Genomic DNA, 14,212 nt, shown 5'->3' with positions numbered 1-14,212 from the left:
TTAAATTGTATATTTTTTCCTTTCTTCTATCTGAATACAATTTTTTTTAATTTTTTTAATCCGAATAATATATATTTTATTTTTTTAATCTAAATAATATATTTTTATATTTTTTAATCTGAATAGAAAACTTTTTGTTTTTATAATCTGAGTGCTACCTACATTATTTTGCCTTAATCGAAATAGTCTATTTTTCAGTTTTTGAACCACGAATTATATTTTTTATTTCCTTAATACGAATATATTTTTCTTTTAATCTAAACTGTAAAATTCAGGTAGAAAAAAAAATTTTTAAACGCAAATTTCAAATATTTGAAAATGTATTAAAAATAATATAGCGATAATAGAAAAATATTATCGCTTCAGTTTATTATTTCTTGTGGAATTTTTAATTTTAAACAACCAAACGTAAAAGTGGACGAAAAGCTAAAAGAATGATACTAAATTTTTACTGACACATAACATTTTATTATTTTGAAAAATAATTACAACTATTGTTGATTTTAAAAAAAAATTATGAAAAAACTTAGTAAAATAATTTACGATAATACATTTTAGATAAAAATTATTATATTATAATTATGATAATTGCATAGTTAATTATTAATACAGATAATTATTCATTTTGTTAATGTTTAATTAATTAATTAAATTAATTAAATTAATTTGTTTATTAATTTATAATTAATTAATTAAATTGATGTTATTATGAATGAATCATTAATATAATTATTAGACTACAATTTAATTTCCGAAATAGTTTTCATTATTCTTTGGTACCACTTGAATATCTCACCTCTTTCGTGAATATATTGTAACTTGATTTGTAAAACAGTGCCCAAAATGTTGTGATCGTAATAACGTCGCTCAGTAAGTTTGAATTTACTTCCAGGCAAAAGAATTGTCTTCACAAATGACGCTGTTGTATTGAAAATCTGCTTTATTTTCGCTCTTAAGTAGAGATTCGAAAAATTAATCAGAAGTAAAATATTTTCGTAACCCTTCTTCTTGACAGTCATTCTATTTTTATTAGTTACATCGAGCTTTTCTGTGAAGGTAAATTTTTGTATTGTCAATTTCTCACGATCGTAAAATAATTTTTTAACAGATTTCGTTGGTACTGATATCAGTTTTGATAGAACAAAATTAAAATTTTTAATTCGGTCATCAGATTGTCTGATTGCTAATTTATAGAGGGCAATTTTCATCCGTTTTGCTTCGTTCGTGTCATACATTATTCTCCTGTGGCCAGTTGTTCCAAAATTTCGAAGTGCGTAATAATCTTCAAATGTTGCTGACAATCGTTCCTTACCATTCTCGAAATCTATGAGAATATTTTCTAATGTTGTACTCATTTCAATACGATTTCTCTCCTCTTGATTGTAAATTGCATTTATTCTCGTTGTCACATTTGATAAAGTTAAATTCTCCTCGTCTAAATACACATTGTATAGTAATTTTAAAAAATCATCTTTATTTTCCATTGTGAAATTTTTATCAAACTTTGGATGTAGAAAATCGGTTTCATTCTTCCATTTATCGACAAATGATTGAACAGTAAAATTGATATCGGGAAATACGTAATTTTTTATTACTCTTGTTAAATTTTCTTTTGAAATTTTTGGTAATTGGATTAAAGCTCTTTTTATAACTTCATTTACTTTTGATTCTTGGATTTTCTTATTTTTTATTCTTGGACAGTTGGGATTTTTTTTTAAGCAATCGATTAAATAGTAGTTTGATATTTCCGTTGCGTTGAAGCGTAATCTATGAGGTGTGTATTGAATTTTATTGTCAACTTCATAGAGGTATTCATTAGTTTCCACACGACTTTTTGCATCAATTACTATAAATTCTTTGTCGTTTGTCGAATATTTTCTAGTTTTGTGCAATATTACTTCTCTGGATGTATCGTATTCGTAGATTGTTCTCAGAATTCCAGCATCATTAAAATCTGAGAGTATAAATTTATAACCATAACCGGAATCACCGTATAAGTAGTGTGAACATACGAGTAAATCGAATACTAAATATTTGTATTTAGTGACAGGAATTCTGTAGAGATGGTTGACAAATTTGTCGACATGGTTCAACATATTAAATATTGATGTATAATCCAATGAGGTTTTTATTTTCACCAACCGAATATTCTCTCGGAGAATATCAATTAATTTATCGATATTTTCCGCTGTAAAATTCCAGGGTCTTGATAAAATTTGCAATCGATTCGTTTTAAATTCCATTTGATTTATTGTAAAAAATGTTGAGAGTTGTTTATAATCGAAGTGATCGACCAATGATCTGTAATGTAGATCTTCTTTCTTTTTGACTATTTTTTTAATCAAGTTTTTTAGACTTAACGTTTTTATATTTGTACCCAACGAGTGGAGAACATCTTCAGTGCTTGCTTCTAATAAACTCATAGATATTTCGTCAGAATTGCTGTTAATTGGATACATTGAGAATAAGTCAACTTGACAAATATGTGGATCGTCTATTTCGTGTTGAATTGCGCCTGATAAACATGGATAAAGTGGTACAAGTGACAATGAAAATTCCTTCCACCAATCGTCTTTCAATTTTGACGAAGTCAGCACTTTTCGTAGGCGATTACTCCGATCTTCTAATATTTTCTCTTTAATATTCCGAGTCTGATCTAAAAATGAAATTTTTGTAATAAAGGATAAATCCTTCAATACTTGACAAACAATTTCTTCGAATATTCCTGGAAAGCCGCTGACCTCGAAAATTCTGGCATTGTAATTTTTGCGTGTTATGGAAAAATATCTGACTGTGTTTTGCTCACGGAAGTAAATGGCGAAAAAATCTTTTGGCTCTTCCGTTAGATCGATATCGTAACTTGCTGTTAAATTATTATTTAGTAATATCACAATAACATCCATGTCTAAATTCCATTGATGAAAGAAAATTGCAATTGCTCTTGATAATGACTGATCTTCGTAACTTACATAGGCCTCAATTATATTTTCAATATTTTGATTATAGTATTTGGTGAGATTTGGTAAAATTTGTCCAATTCTACATTGGAAATTACTGGGATCTTTTATATAGAAAGATACAAATTCACTTTTCATCTCTTTTGTTTTTGATGCACAATAAAGATCGTTATCAATAAGATAGCGTGCCAATACGGAAATTGTTTTAAATTCTGTTAATTCAAAGTGGAGATTGTATTGAGTGTCGTACAGCAGAGCTTCATTTATTTTATAATACGTTTCATCGAGATATGAGAAAAATTCTTTATAAATTTGAATCCATTGTTGTTGATTGAAGAGAATATTTGTTATTTTTCCTTTTTCTAATATCTCCTTTCCTCGAGAAACATAGAGAAATAGTGCTGGTAATGCGAATGTTGTCACATTGAATACATCGATTTTCTCATTAATTATTAGTTGCTCGATTAAATGACCTATTAGTAAATATTCGTCGAATAGGGTTTCGTTATTAATTTCAACTGCTTCGGCGTACATACTGGAATAATAGGTGGTATTCATTCTGGCTGGTTGGAGAAAAATCGAACCTGCTTGCGCATAAATGTAGTCAAGTGACAGAAGATGGGTATCACTTTTTGCTTTTGGAAATAAGGGTGAAATTAGATTCAAAAATATTCGTTCGACAGCTAAAGGCGTCAATGACGAACTGTTACCGTATTGATTCTCAAACTCTGTGTCCCTGAGACTATTTTTTATCTCAAGAAAAAAATTGTCAAGGAATAAATTGTCCGTTCTTCGAACAACTTCTGCCAGAAAGCCGTAAATATTTCCAAATTTTTCAAATACTAGGGAACTTATGAGATGGTCGAACATTGTATTAACGAAAAAATCGTCTAATGTTTCGTTAGCTTCTTCTCCGTATAAATCGGTGCCTTGGAGTAAACTTCGAATTAAATCATTTAAATTTTCTGGGTGTTCGTCGAAATATTTGTAAAAGGCATTAACGACTGGTATTGGTTTTTGAAGATCATTGACTGATAGATAATTTTCGGAAAGTAGAAAATCGTTGAGCGAAATGAAGTAACTGTAGATGGAAATTACACTTACGGTCTCTACGGACATGGAGAATGTATTGAAACTCATTTTTAAAATCTGTTTCCCGGTTTCATTCAATATTGGCTCCGAAAATCTGTAAATGGAAAAATCACAGGAAAACATTAAAACGAATATTATTAGGACAAGTTTTTTTTCTTTTTTATTTGTTTAAACTTTTCGAATTCTAAATTATTTTCTCATTAGGGATTCTATCAAAAATAATACATTAATTAATTAGTACTGATTAAGAAATAGATGCAGATATAATAGTTAATAAAACAAATTTAATATAATTTACTTTTAGCATAGAATTTTATTAAAATCATTTCTTTTTGATGTCGATCACGAAAGCACCTGCTTTTAATTGAAAAAAATTTGTTTTAGAATATATTTAGAATTTTATTTTTAATAATTATCTAGAATTAAATTTAGAATATAAATTTTTTCAAAGAAATTTTTTATTAGTTCAATAATTATTTCGATATTTTGTTGATTGGAAAAGAAATTGTTTAAATTTTTCTGTAAATGTAGCTGATTCGAAAAATTTGCAGTAAATATAAAATTTTCTTTCGTATTTAGGTATTATTCGTGTTTCTTTAGAAAATCAATTAAAATTAATATATTTTCTTCAAAGAACAATTTCTGTAGTCAATGGTAATTAAAAAATAAACAAAAATTTTTGTTGTGTTGACCGTTTTTTAATTATTTGAAATAGAAATTGTCTTTGATGGTCGCTGGTTACAATTCTTATTGATTGATTAAAGAAATTGAATACTAAAAATTAGGAAATAAAAATTAAGTAGAAAAAATTAAATAGCAAAAATTAAATTGTAGAAATTAAATCGTGGAAATTAAATAGTAAAATCAAATAATAGAAAAAATTAAATAGTACCTGCCAATCTGCTGTTTGTGAACAAATGTTTAGATTTTAAGAGACAAAATCGAAACAATTTCTGCGATTAATATTCGGTTGGCAAACTAAATTATATTATTTATTGTATCATCACTAAACGTTATTTTTCCGAAACGAATTTTTCATATTTGCATAATCTCTTATCTTCTTTATTTTTTTTTATTGTTTTTTGTCATATCAATAAGTGTCCATGTAAATATTAAATGCAATTTGAACAGTAAAATTTTACAATTATGTCACGTTCGCATTATCTAAAATTTATAATTTTTTCATGAAATTTACTACTTTTGAAATAATTGAATTTTATGTTTTTTTATCATTTTTATTTTCTGCAATCTGAATGATATATTTTTTATTCTTCAATCCGAATTGATTTTTTAATTTTTTAATCAGAGTGATTTATATATTTTCTTTTAATTCAAATATATATTTAATAGTGAATTTTGATTTTTAACCCAAATAGAATTTTTTAATTTCAATTGTAAATTTTTTTGGACCTTTCTTCAATCTGAATACTATATATTCTTTAAATTTTTTTACCGCGAATTATTACATTTTTTTTAATCTGAATGTATCTAAAATTTAAAATTTACGTAGGAAAAAAATTTTGAAACGCAAATTTCAAATATTTAAAAATGTAATAAAAATAATATAGCGTTAATAGAAAAATATTGTCGATACAGTTTATTATTTCTTGTGGATTTTTCAATTTTTAACAACCAAACGTAAAAATAGACGAAAAGTTACAGGAATGACTCTAAATTTTTACTGAAACATTATCATTTTATTAATTCGAAAAATAATTACAAAACTAGTTGATATTTAGAAAAATTTTGTAATAAAATTTTCTGAATTACAATAATTTATACAACTTTTAGTTGATATTTGAAGGAATTTAAGAGAAAACTTAGGAATATAATTTAGTGTTATAATAATTATAGATAAAAATTATTTTAATATATTGTAATTTCATAGTTATTAATTAATTATTAATATAGATAATTAATAATTATTTCTTAATTAATTAAATCAACGTGTTTATTACTTTTTAATTAATTAATTTATTAATCAACTAAATTGGTTTTTTTATGAATTGATTATTAGTAAAATTAATTTTTTTTAATTATGACAATTATTAGATTACAATTGAATTTCCGAAATAGTTTTCATTATTTTTTGGTACCATTTGAATTTGTCATTACTCTCGCGAATGTAATCTAACTTGATTTCCAGAACAGTGCCCAAAAATCTATGATCGTAATAACTTCTCTTATAAATTTTAAATTTACTTCCAGGCAAAAGAATTGTCTTCATAATTGGCTTTGTTGTATTGAAAATCTGCTTTATTTTCGCTCTTATGTAGAGTTCCGAAAAATTAACTACAAGTAAAACATTTTCATAACCCTTCTTCTTGCCAATCAGACTATTTTCAAAGGTCACAGAAGGTATTTTTGTGAAGGTAAATTTTTGTATTGTCAATTCCTCACGATCGTAAAATAATTTATTAATAGATTTCGCTGGTACTGATATCAGTTTTGTTAGAACAAAATTAAAATTTTTAATTCGGTCATCAGATTGTCTGATTGCTAATTTATAGAGGGCAATTTTCATCCGTTTTGCTTCGTTCGTGTCATACATTATTCTCCTGTGGCCAGTTGTTCCAAAATTTCGAAGTGCGTAATAATCTTCAAATGTTGCTGACAATCGTTCCTTACCATTCTCGAAATCTATGAGAATATTTTCTAATGTTGAACTCATTTCAATACGGTTTCTCTCCTCTTGATTGTAAATTGCATTTATTCTCGTTGTCACATTTGATAAAGTTAAATTCTCCTCGTCTAAATACACATTGTATAGTAATTTTAAAAAATCATCTTTATTTTCCATTGTGAAATTTTTATCAAACTTTGGATGTAGAAAATCGGTTTCATTCTTCCATTTATCGACAAATGGTTGAACAGTAAAATTTATAACGGGAAATACGTAATTTTCTATTACTCTTGTTAAATTTTCTTTTGATATTTTTGGTAATTGGATTAAAGATCTTTTTATGATTTCACTTACGATCGATTCTTGGATTTTCTTATTTTTTATTCTTGGACAGTCGGGATTTTTTTTTAAGCAATCGATTAAATAGTAGTTTGATATTTCCGTTGCGTTGAAGCGTAATCTATGAGGTGTGTATTGAATTTTATTGTCAATTTCATAGAGGTATTTATTAATTGCCTTACGACTTCTTGCATCAATTTCTATAAATTCTTTGTCGTTTGTTGAATATCTTTCAGTTTGCTGCAATAATACTTCTCTGGGTGCATCATATTCGTCGATATTTCTCAAAATTGCAACATTGTTAAAATCTGTTTGCATAAATCTGTAACCATAACAGGAATCACCGGTAGAGTAGTGTGACAATACGAGAAAATCAATTGGGAAATAATTGTATTTACTGAAGGAAATTCTGTAGAGATGGTTGACAAATTTGTCGACATGGTTCAACATATTAAATATTGATGTATAATCCAATGAGGTTTTTATTTTCACCAATCGAATATTCTCTCGGAGGATATCAATTAATTTATCGATATTTTCCGCTGTGAAATTCCAGGGTCTCGATAGAATTTGCAATCGATTCGTTTTAAATTCCATTTGATTTATTGTAAAAAATGTTGAGAGTTGTTTTAAATCGAAGTGATCGACCAATGATTTGTAATGTAGATCTTCTTTCTTGTTGACTATTTTTTTAATCAAGTTTTTTAGACTTAACGTTTTTATATTTGTACCCAACGAGTGGAGAACTTGTTCATTTCTTGGTTCTAATAAACTCATAGATATTTCGTCAGAATTGTTGTTAATTGGATACATTGGGAATATGTCCACTTGACAAATATGTGGATCGTCTATTTCGTGTTGAATTGCGCCTGATAAACATGGATAAAGTGGTACAAGTGACAATGAAAATTCCTTCCACCAATCGTCTTTCAATTTTGACGATGTCAGCACTTTTCGTAGGCGATTACTCCGATCTTCTAAAATTTGCTCTATCATATTACGAGTCTGATCAAAAAATGCAATTTCTCTTTTTTCATCCCCAATTACCTGGCAAACAATTTCTTCGAATATTTCTGGAAATCCAAAAATCTCAATAATTGAAGCTCTGTAATTTTCACGCATTATGGCATAATATTTGACTGTGTTTTCCGCACGGTAGTAAATGGCGAAAAAATCTGTTGGCTCTTCCGTTAGATCGATATAATAACTTGCTGTTAAATTATTATTTAGTAATATCACAATAACATCGATGTCTAAATTCAATTGATGAAAGAAATCTGTAATTGCTCTTGATATTGACTGATGTTCGTAATTTATATAGGCATTAATTATATTTTCAATCTTGTGATTATAGTGTTTGGTGAGATTTGGTAAAATTTGTCCAATTCTACATTGGAAATTACTGGGATCTTTTATATAGAAAGATACAAATTCACTTTTCATCTCTTTTGTTTTTGATGCACAATAAAGATCGTTATCAATAAGATAGCGTGCCAATACGGAAATTGTTTTAAATTCTGTTAATTCAAAGTGGAGATTGTATTGAGTGTCGTACAGCAGAGCTTCATTTATTTTGTAATACGTTTCATCGAGATATGAGAAAAATTCTTTATAAATTTGAATCCATTGTTGTTGATTGAAGAGAATATTTGTTATTTTTTCTTGTTCTAATATCTCCTTTCCTCGAGAAACATAGAGAAATAGTGCTGGTAATGCGAATGTTGTCACATTGAATACATCGATTTTCTCATTAATTATTAGTTGCTCGATTAAATGACCTATTAGTAAATATTCGTCGAATAGGGTTTCGTTATTAATTTCAACTGCTTCGGCGTACATACTGGAATAATAGGTGGTATTCATTCTGGCTGGTTGGAGAAAAATCGAACCTGCTTGCGCATAAATGTAGTCAAGTGACAGAAGATGGGTATCACTTTTTGCTTTTGGAAATAAGGGTGAAATTAGATTCAAAAATATTCGTTCGACAGCTAAAGGCGTCAATGACGAACTGTTACCGTATTGATTCTCAAACTTTGTGTCCCTGAGATTATTTTTTATCTCAAGAAAAAAATTGTCAAGGAATAAATTGTCCGTTCTTCGAACAACTTCTGCCAGAAAGCCGTAAATATTTCCAAATTTTTCAAATACTAGGGAACTTATGAGATGTTCGAACATTGTATTAACGAAAAAATCGTCTAATGTTTCGTTAGCTTTTTCTCCGAATAAATCGGTGCCTTCGAGTAAACTTCGAATTAGATCAGTTAGATTTTCTGGATGTTCGTCGAAATATTGATAAAAAGCATTAACGACTGGAATTGGTTTTTGAAGACCATTGACTGATAGATAATTTTCGGAAAATAGAAAATCATTGAGTGAAATGAAGTAACTGTAGATGGAAATTACACTTACGGTCTCTACGGACATGGAGAATGTATTGAAACTCATTTTTAAAATCTGTTTTCCGGTTTCTTTCAATATTGGCTCCGAAAATCTGTAAATAGAAATATTACAGGAAAATATTCAAACGATTTTTTTCTTCTTTATTTATGAATATAACTGAAATCATGCGAATAATTTTATTGAAATACCTAATTATTTTCAAAATAATTGAACTCATCTGATGAATTTTATTGCTTATTAAAATAATTGATATCTGCAATTTTTTTCTACGAATTTAATGAAAATTGTCTTGAAAATAATTTAATTTTTATAAAGAATTTTTTAAAAATTTTTGAAAATAAATGAATTTCTGCGAAGAATATTAGTAAAATTTTCAAAAATTCCTTGAATTAAAACTTTACTTTGTTGATTGATTTAATTTAATTGATTTCTTTTAACGTATTTTAACAAAATATTTGAAAATAATTAAATTATTTTTGATAAATTCATAAACTTGTATTGAAAATAATTAAATAATTTTTGATAAATTTATAAAATTGTATTGAAAACAATTAAATTATTTTTGATAAATTTATAAAATTGTATTGGAAATAATTGAATTCCTTTGAAGTATTTTGTAAATTTTTTAGAGAGAATTAAGTTTGAATTTTATTGACTATAATTCAATTGTTATAGAGAATATAATTAAAAATTTGTTGCAAATAATTTAGTTTCGGAAAAAAATGTTATTATCTAGGTAGAATAATTGAATTCTTTCAAAGAATTCTATTCACATTTTTGTAAATAATTGGAATTCTGCGAAGAATTTTATTAAAATCTTTAAAAATAATTTAATTTTTTCGAAAAATTTTATTAAAATTCTTTTGAGTAATTTAGTTAAAATTCTGTTGAAAATAATTTAATTTTTATAAAGAATTTTATAAAAATTTCTTAAAGTAATATTGAATTCTTTTAAAGAATTTTAATAAATCTTTTAAGAATAATTGTATTTCTCAGGGAATCGATTCAGAATTATATTAAAAATAATTGAATTCATCTAAAGAATTCTTTATTTATGAAAATAATTAAATTTCTACGAACAATTTTATTAAAATTACAGTAGAACCTCGGTTATCCGAGCCTCGATTATCCGAGATTCCGGATTATCCGAGGCACTAAACATGCTCGGATAATGCGGAATAACTCGGATAAAACGGATCGAGCGACTAAATTTGGAAAATAAATTTTACAAAACCACTATTTGTGATCATTGCATTTAAAATTTCGTCCATTTTTGTCATTTAATATTATTCTAACACTTTAAACACATGAAAAATAATTTAAAATTTTGAAATTTTCATTGGTTCCGTGTTATCCGAGTTTTCGATTATCCGAGGTACCTCTTCCCCACATTACCTCGGATAATCGAGGTTCTACTGTATATTCAAAATAATTGAATTTGTATAAAGTATTTTAGATTTTTAATGCTGATTAGAATTATTGATTTTTTACAAATCTTTTCGACGATTTTCACTAAAACTTAATGGAAACTTAATTAAATTTTATTGAAAATTGTATCGAAAAGAATTGAATTGAGAATAATAAATTATTTATTAGAATAATTGAATTCTTGCGAAGAAATTTATTAAAATTTTTGAAAATAATTCAACAATTTCGAAGAATTACATAATAATTTTTGAAAATAATTAAATTTTAATAAATAAAGTTTATCAAAATTATTGAATATAATAATAAATATAATAATAATTAAATGAATAACAAATAGTAATTGATAAATGAATTCTTTCGAGAAAAGTAATTGAAATTGAACTGAAAATAATTGAATTTTTCTGAAGAATTTTATAAAGATTTTTGAAAATAATTGAGTTCTTTTGATGACTTTTATAAAAAATAATAATAATTTAATGAAAATAAAGTTAAAAACGTTAATGAATAATATAAATTGCATATTAAAGTTTAATATGCAGGGTCTCTATAAATAATATAAAAATAAAATATATAAGACAATAAATAGTAAATATAAAGTAAACAATTTAATAAACAGTAAATAGGAAATAAATGATATAATAATTAAAAAAATAAAATAAATAAAAAGTACGATAAGTAGAAATTATTCCCGTTGGTCCTGTCAGAGAACAAGGAATGAGTAAAAAGCAAAATAAAAATAATACAATCTTAAAAATGTTAAAAATATAAAGTTGTTAGTTTTTCTTACCTATTTCGACAAAAAGTGTAGTTTTTAAGAGACAGGCTTATAATAACAGTGGTAATTAACATCCAGTTGGCAAATTATAATTTTATTATTCAGTGTAACCAGTTTGTGTCTTCTTCTGCAGTATCCTGCAGATTTCTGGTGAACGTAAGATATTTGAAACGAAATATTTGCCTCATGCATATTAAATTTTTTATTTTTGTCTGTGATTTTATTTTCATAGTATATCTTTTAAGTACATGCTATACTATTTCTTTTTTGCATTTTTTAATGCAAAGCATAATTTAAAAACAATGCGTTTATAACCTACAAATTTTCATATTTAACCAATTTTACTGATTTAAGTTTCCCTGCGATAGTTTAAAAGTCACGTTTTTTTTATTATTTTTGTGATTATTAGAATAATATGTTTTTATTTTTTAAAATATAAAAACTTATCAGTTCCTTTTTTTTATTTTTTTATTTCTTATTCGCATTATTCGCAAACACAAACCGCACAAACATATTTTTAAAGGAACAAATGTTTAAACCGTTTAAACAAAACAAGTTATCGACAGTTAATAAGAACGATATTTTTTTTTTGTTTATATAATGTTGGTAATGTAGAAAGTTTTTCTCCATTTCCGTTTTAATAAATCTCGCCGTTAAGAGATGTCGCTTATGTATAATTTTTGAATTCAAATCATTCAAATATATTATACAATAAAAATTATTATAAACCTATTTTTAGCAGATATGGAGAAAAAAATATTCAAACAAGTGAAAAATATAATTTTACAATTTCTAATTTATTGTATAAATATAAGTAGAAGTTTATTTTTGATAAAATTAATAAACTACTGATTTACGATTTATAAAAACATTGCAAAAATTTAACGACCGTAATGAATTGTTAACAATTTTTTCAACAGCGTTGTGGGGATTGGCCAATAGATCTCGCATCTACGCCAATTTCCCATATAGATCTCTCACAAGTGCAATACGGGCTAGTCTTGTAGCATATATACAAGTTCCGAATTTGCTTCCCCCGTCTAGGGCAGGTCTCCCACTACGTAGCCTTACTGATGAGTCCAAGTAGTGGGGACCGGGACGAAACGATATAAAGTGGTCTTCATACCACTCTATGGATGATATACTTTTAAATCTCCATATTGGTGACCGCCGACGGGCCGCTTCGTGTTGCAATTTTCTGCGACGGTGTTAACGAAGAGCTCGAGTTTTCGGGGTCGCTCACAACGCTCCTTTCGTACCTTTCCTCGCACTTGCCACGAAGCGGTGAGCACTAGAAAACAGATGCCTTCGCTGTCTCTCGCTCGCAACGCGCTCCGTCTATCTCTTTCCAAAAACCTTCTGATCTGCACATTGTGCACGCAAAGTCTTCTTTCCACTCGTACATAGTACTTGAGTTTCCTGAAGCTTTCCCTTCGTTCCTATTCCTTTAACCAATCGTATCATCTACTTCGATGATACTAGGGGGGGAGTATGTGGGGATTGGCCAATAGATCTCGCATCTACGCCAATTTCCCATATAGATCTCTCACAAGTGCAATACGGGCTAGTCTTGTAGCATATATACAAGTTCCGAATTTGCTTCCCCCGTCTAGGGCAGGTCTCCCACTACGTAGCCTTACTGATGAGTCCAAGTAGTGGGGACCGGGACGAAACGATATAAAGTGGTCTTCATACCACTCTATGGATGATATACTTTTAAATCTCCATAGCGTTATTACAACTATATCGATATATCAGTAGATCTACTGAAATTTTGCTTTAAAAATTTACACCTTTTTAATTTTTAATTTTGTTTTCAATGTTATTCTGTCGATTTTATAAAAAAATTTGCGAAATCTGCCGCCAATGCTTTGGCTAAGTGGCAAGTTGGCAACCCTGTTTTACAGAATCAAAATGGCCGACCGCCGAGATTGAGGAAAGACGTGTGCAGGTGTAGCTCCGTCAAAAAGTAAATGAAAATTGTAGAATAAAAGTATAGTTTGATAGAAATACTTGTTAGAAAAGTTGAAGTGGAAAGGATAGATTAAAATTATGCAAAAAGTTTAGGAAAATGAGGTGAGATTGAATGGTAAGTTGAGAAATCAAGAATTGACGCCAATCACGCTTTGTTGGCGTCAGTAAGTATAATCTACTTTTTAATCTTTTATTTTGCTGCCATCGCATATGATATTGATTAAATTGAACACAATTGGGTCGCAATTGATCGATTCGATCAATATTTTCAAAAATCTTGACCTACGGAAACGGATATCAATGAATTGCGTTTCGCGTATACGATCCTTTGTCAGGTTATGTCGAATTTCTTTTCTTGCCCAAAAAAGTTAAGTCTGGCAATATTTCTGTTAAAATCATGTAAATTCCGGTACGATTATTGAGAATACGTTATATCTTGCAATTATCATTCTATTAGTTATCTTATTGATAACTTTTTCATGGTCGGTAACGTTTCCTATGTCGGTAATGTAGAAATTTTTTTGTAGTTGTAATACGTCTCTCCGTTAAGAGATGGCGCTTGAGTGTATTTTTTGAATTCAAATTTGTTGAACAAAAGTTATTAAAAATTCAGTTTTTTTTACA

The 14,212-nt window shown here is 27.4% G+C and overlaps 1 protein-coding gene across 3 annotated transcripts; it reads right to left on the bottom strand.

Annotated features, from left to right (window-relative positions):
• Positions 1–680: 680 nt before the first annotated feature.
• On the bottom strand, positions 681–12,090 carry LOC122499907. Of its 3 annotated transcripts, XM_043608495.1 has the most exons (4): positions 11,627–11,660; positions 9,421–9,502; positions 4,942–5,213; positions 682–4,143 (listed from the first exon to the last, which is right to left on the bottom strand). In XM_043608495.1, exon 4 carries the CDS (start codon positions 4,095–4,097, stop codon positions 738–740), a length of 3,360 nt encoding a protein of 1,119 aa, XP_043464430.1. In that variant the 5' UTR covers positions 4,098–4,143; positions 4,942–5,213; positions 9,421–9,502; positions 11,627–11,660; the 3' UTR covers positions 682–737. The 3 variants fall into 3 exon arrangements, with proteins under 3 accessions (XP_043464437.1, XP_043464430.1, XP_043464423.1); XM_043608502.1 differs by lacking the exon at positions 4,942–5,213 and having other exon boundaries at positions 681–4,143; positions 11,627–11,684; XM_043608488.1 differs by lacking the exons at positions 682–4,143; positions 4,942–5,213 and having other exon boundaries at positions 5,778–9,502; positions 11,627–12,090.
• Between the last annotated feature and the right edge of the window lie 2,122 nt (positions 12,091–14,212).

Source organism: Leptopilina heterotoma, unplaced genomic scaffold (assembly GCF_015476425.1).
Source record: "Leptopilina heterotoma isolate Lh14 unplaced genomic scaffold, ASM1547642v1 Lhet_101, whole genome shotgun sequence".
In the NCBI taxonomy this organism is placed as follows: Eukaryota; Metazoa; Arthropoda; class Insecta; order Hymenoptera; family Figitidae; genus Leptopilina; species Leptopilina heterotoma.
Note: the sequence above shows the minus strand (reverse complement) of the source record. Positions and strands in the feature narration are given on the sequence as shown.

What these genes read in the sequence shown, in the direction of transcription:
- LOC122499907 (XM_043608488.1), bottom strand. Translation starts at nt 11,688, where the DNA reads ATGTTAATTACCACTGTTATTATAAGCCTGTCTCTTAAAAACTACACT. An exon ending in TACACTTTTTGTCGAAATAG is followed by an intron (nt 9,503 to 11,626) that starts GTAAGAAAAACT and finishes TTCTATTTACAG; the next exon opens with ATTTTCGGAGCCAATATTGA.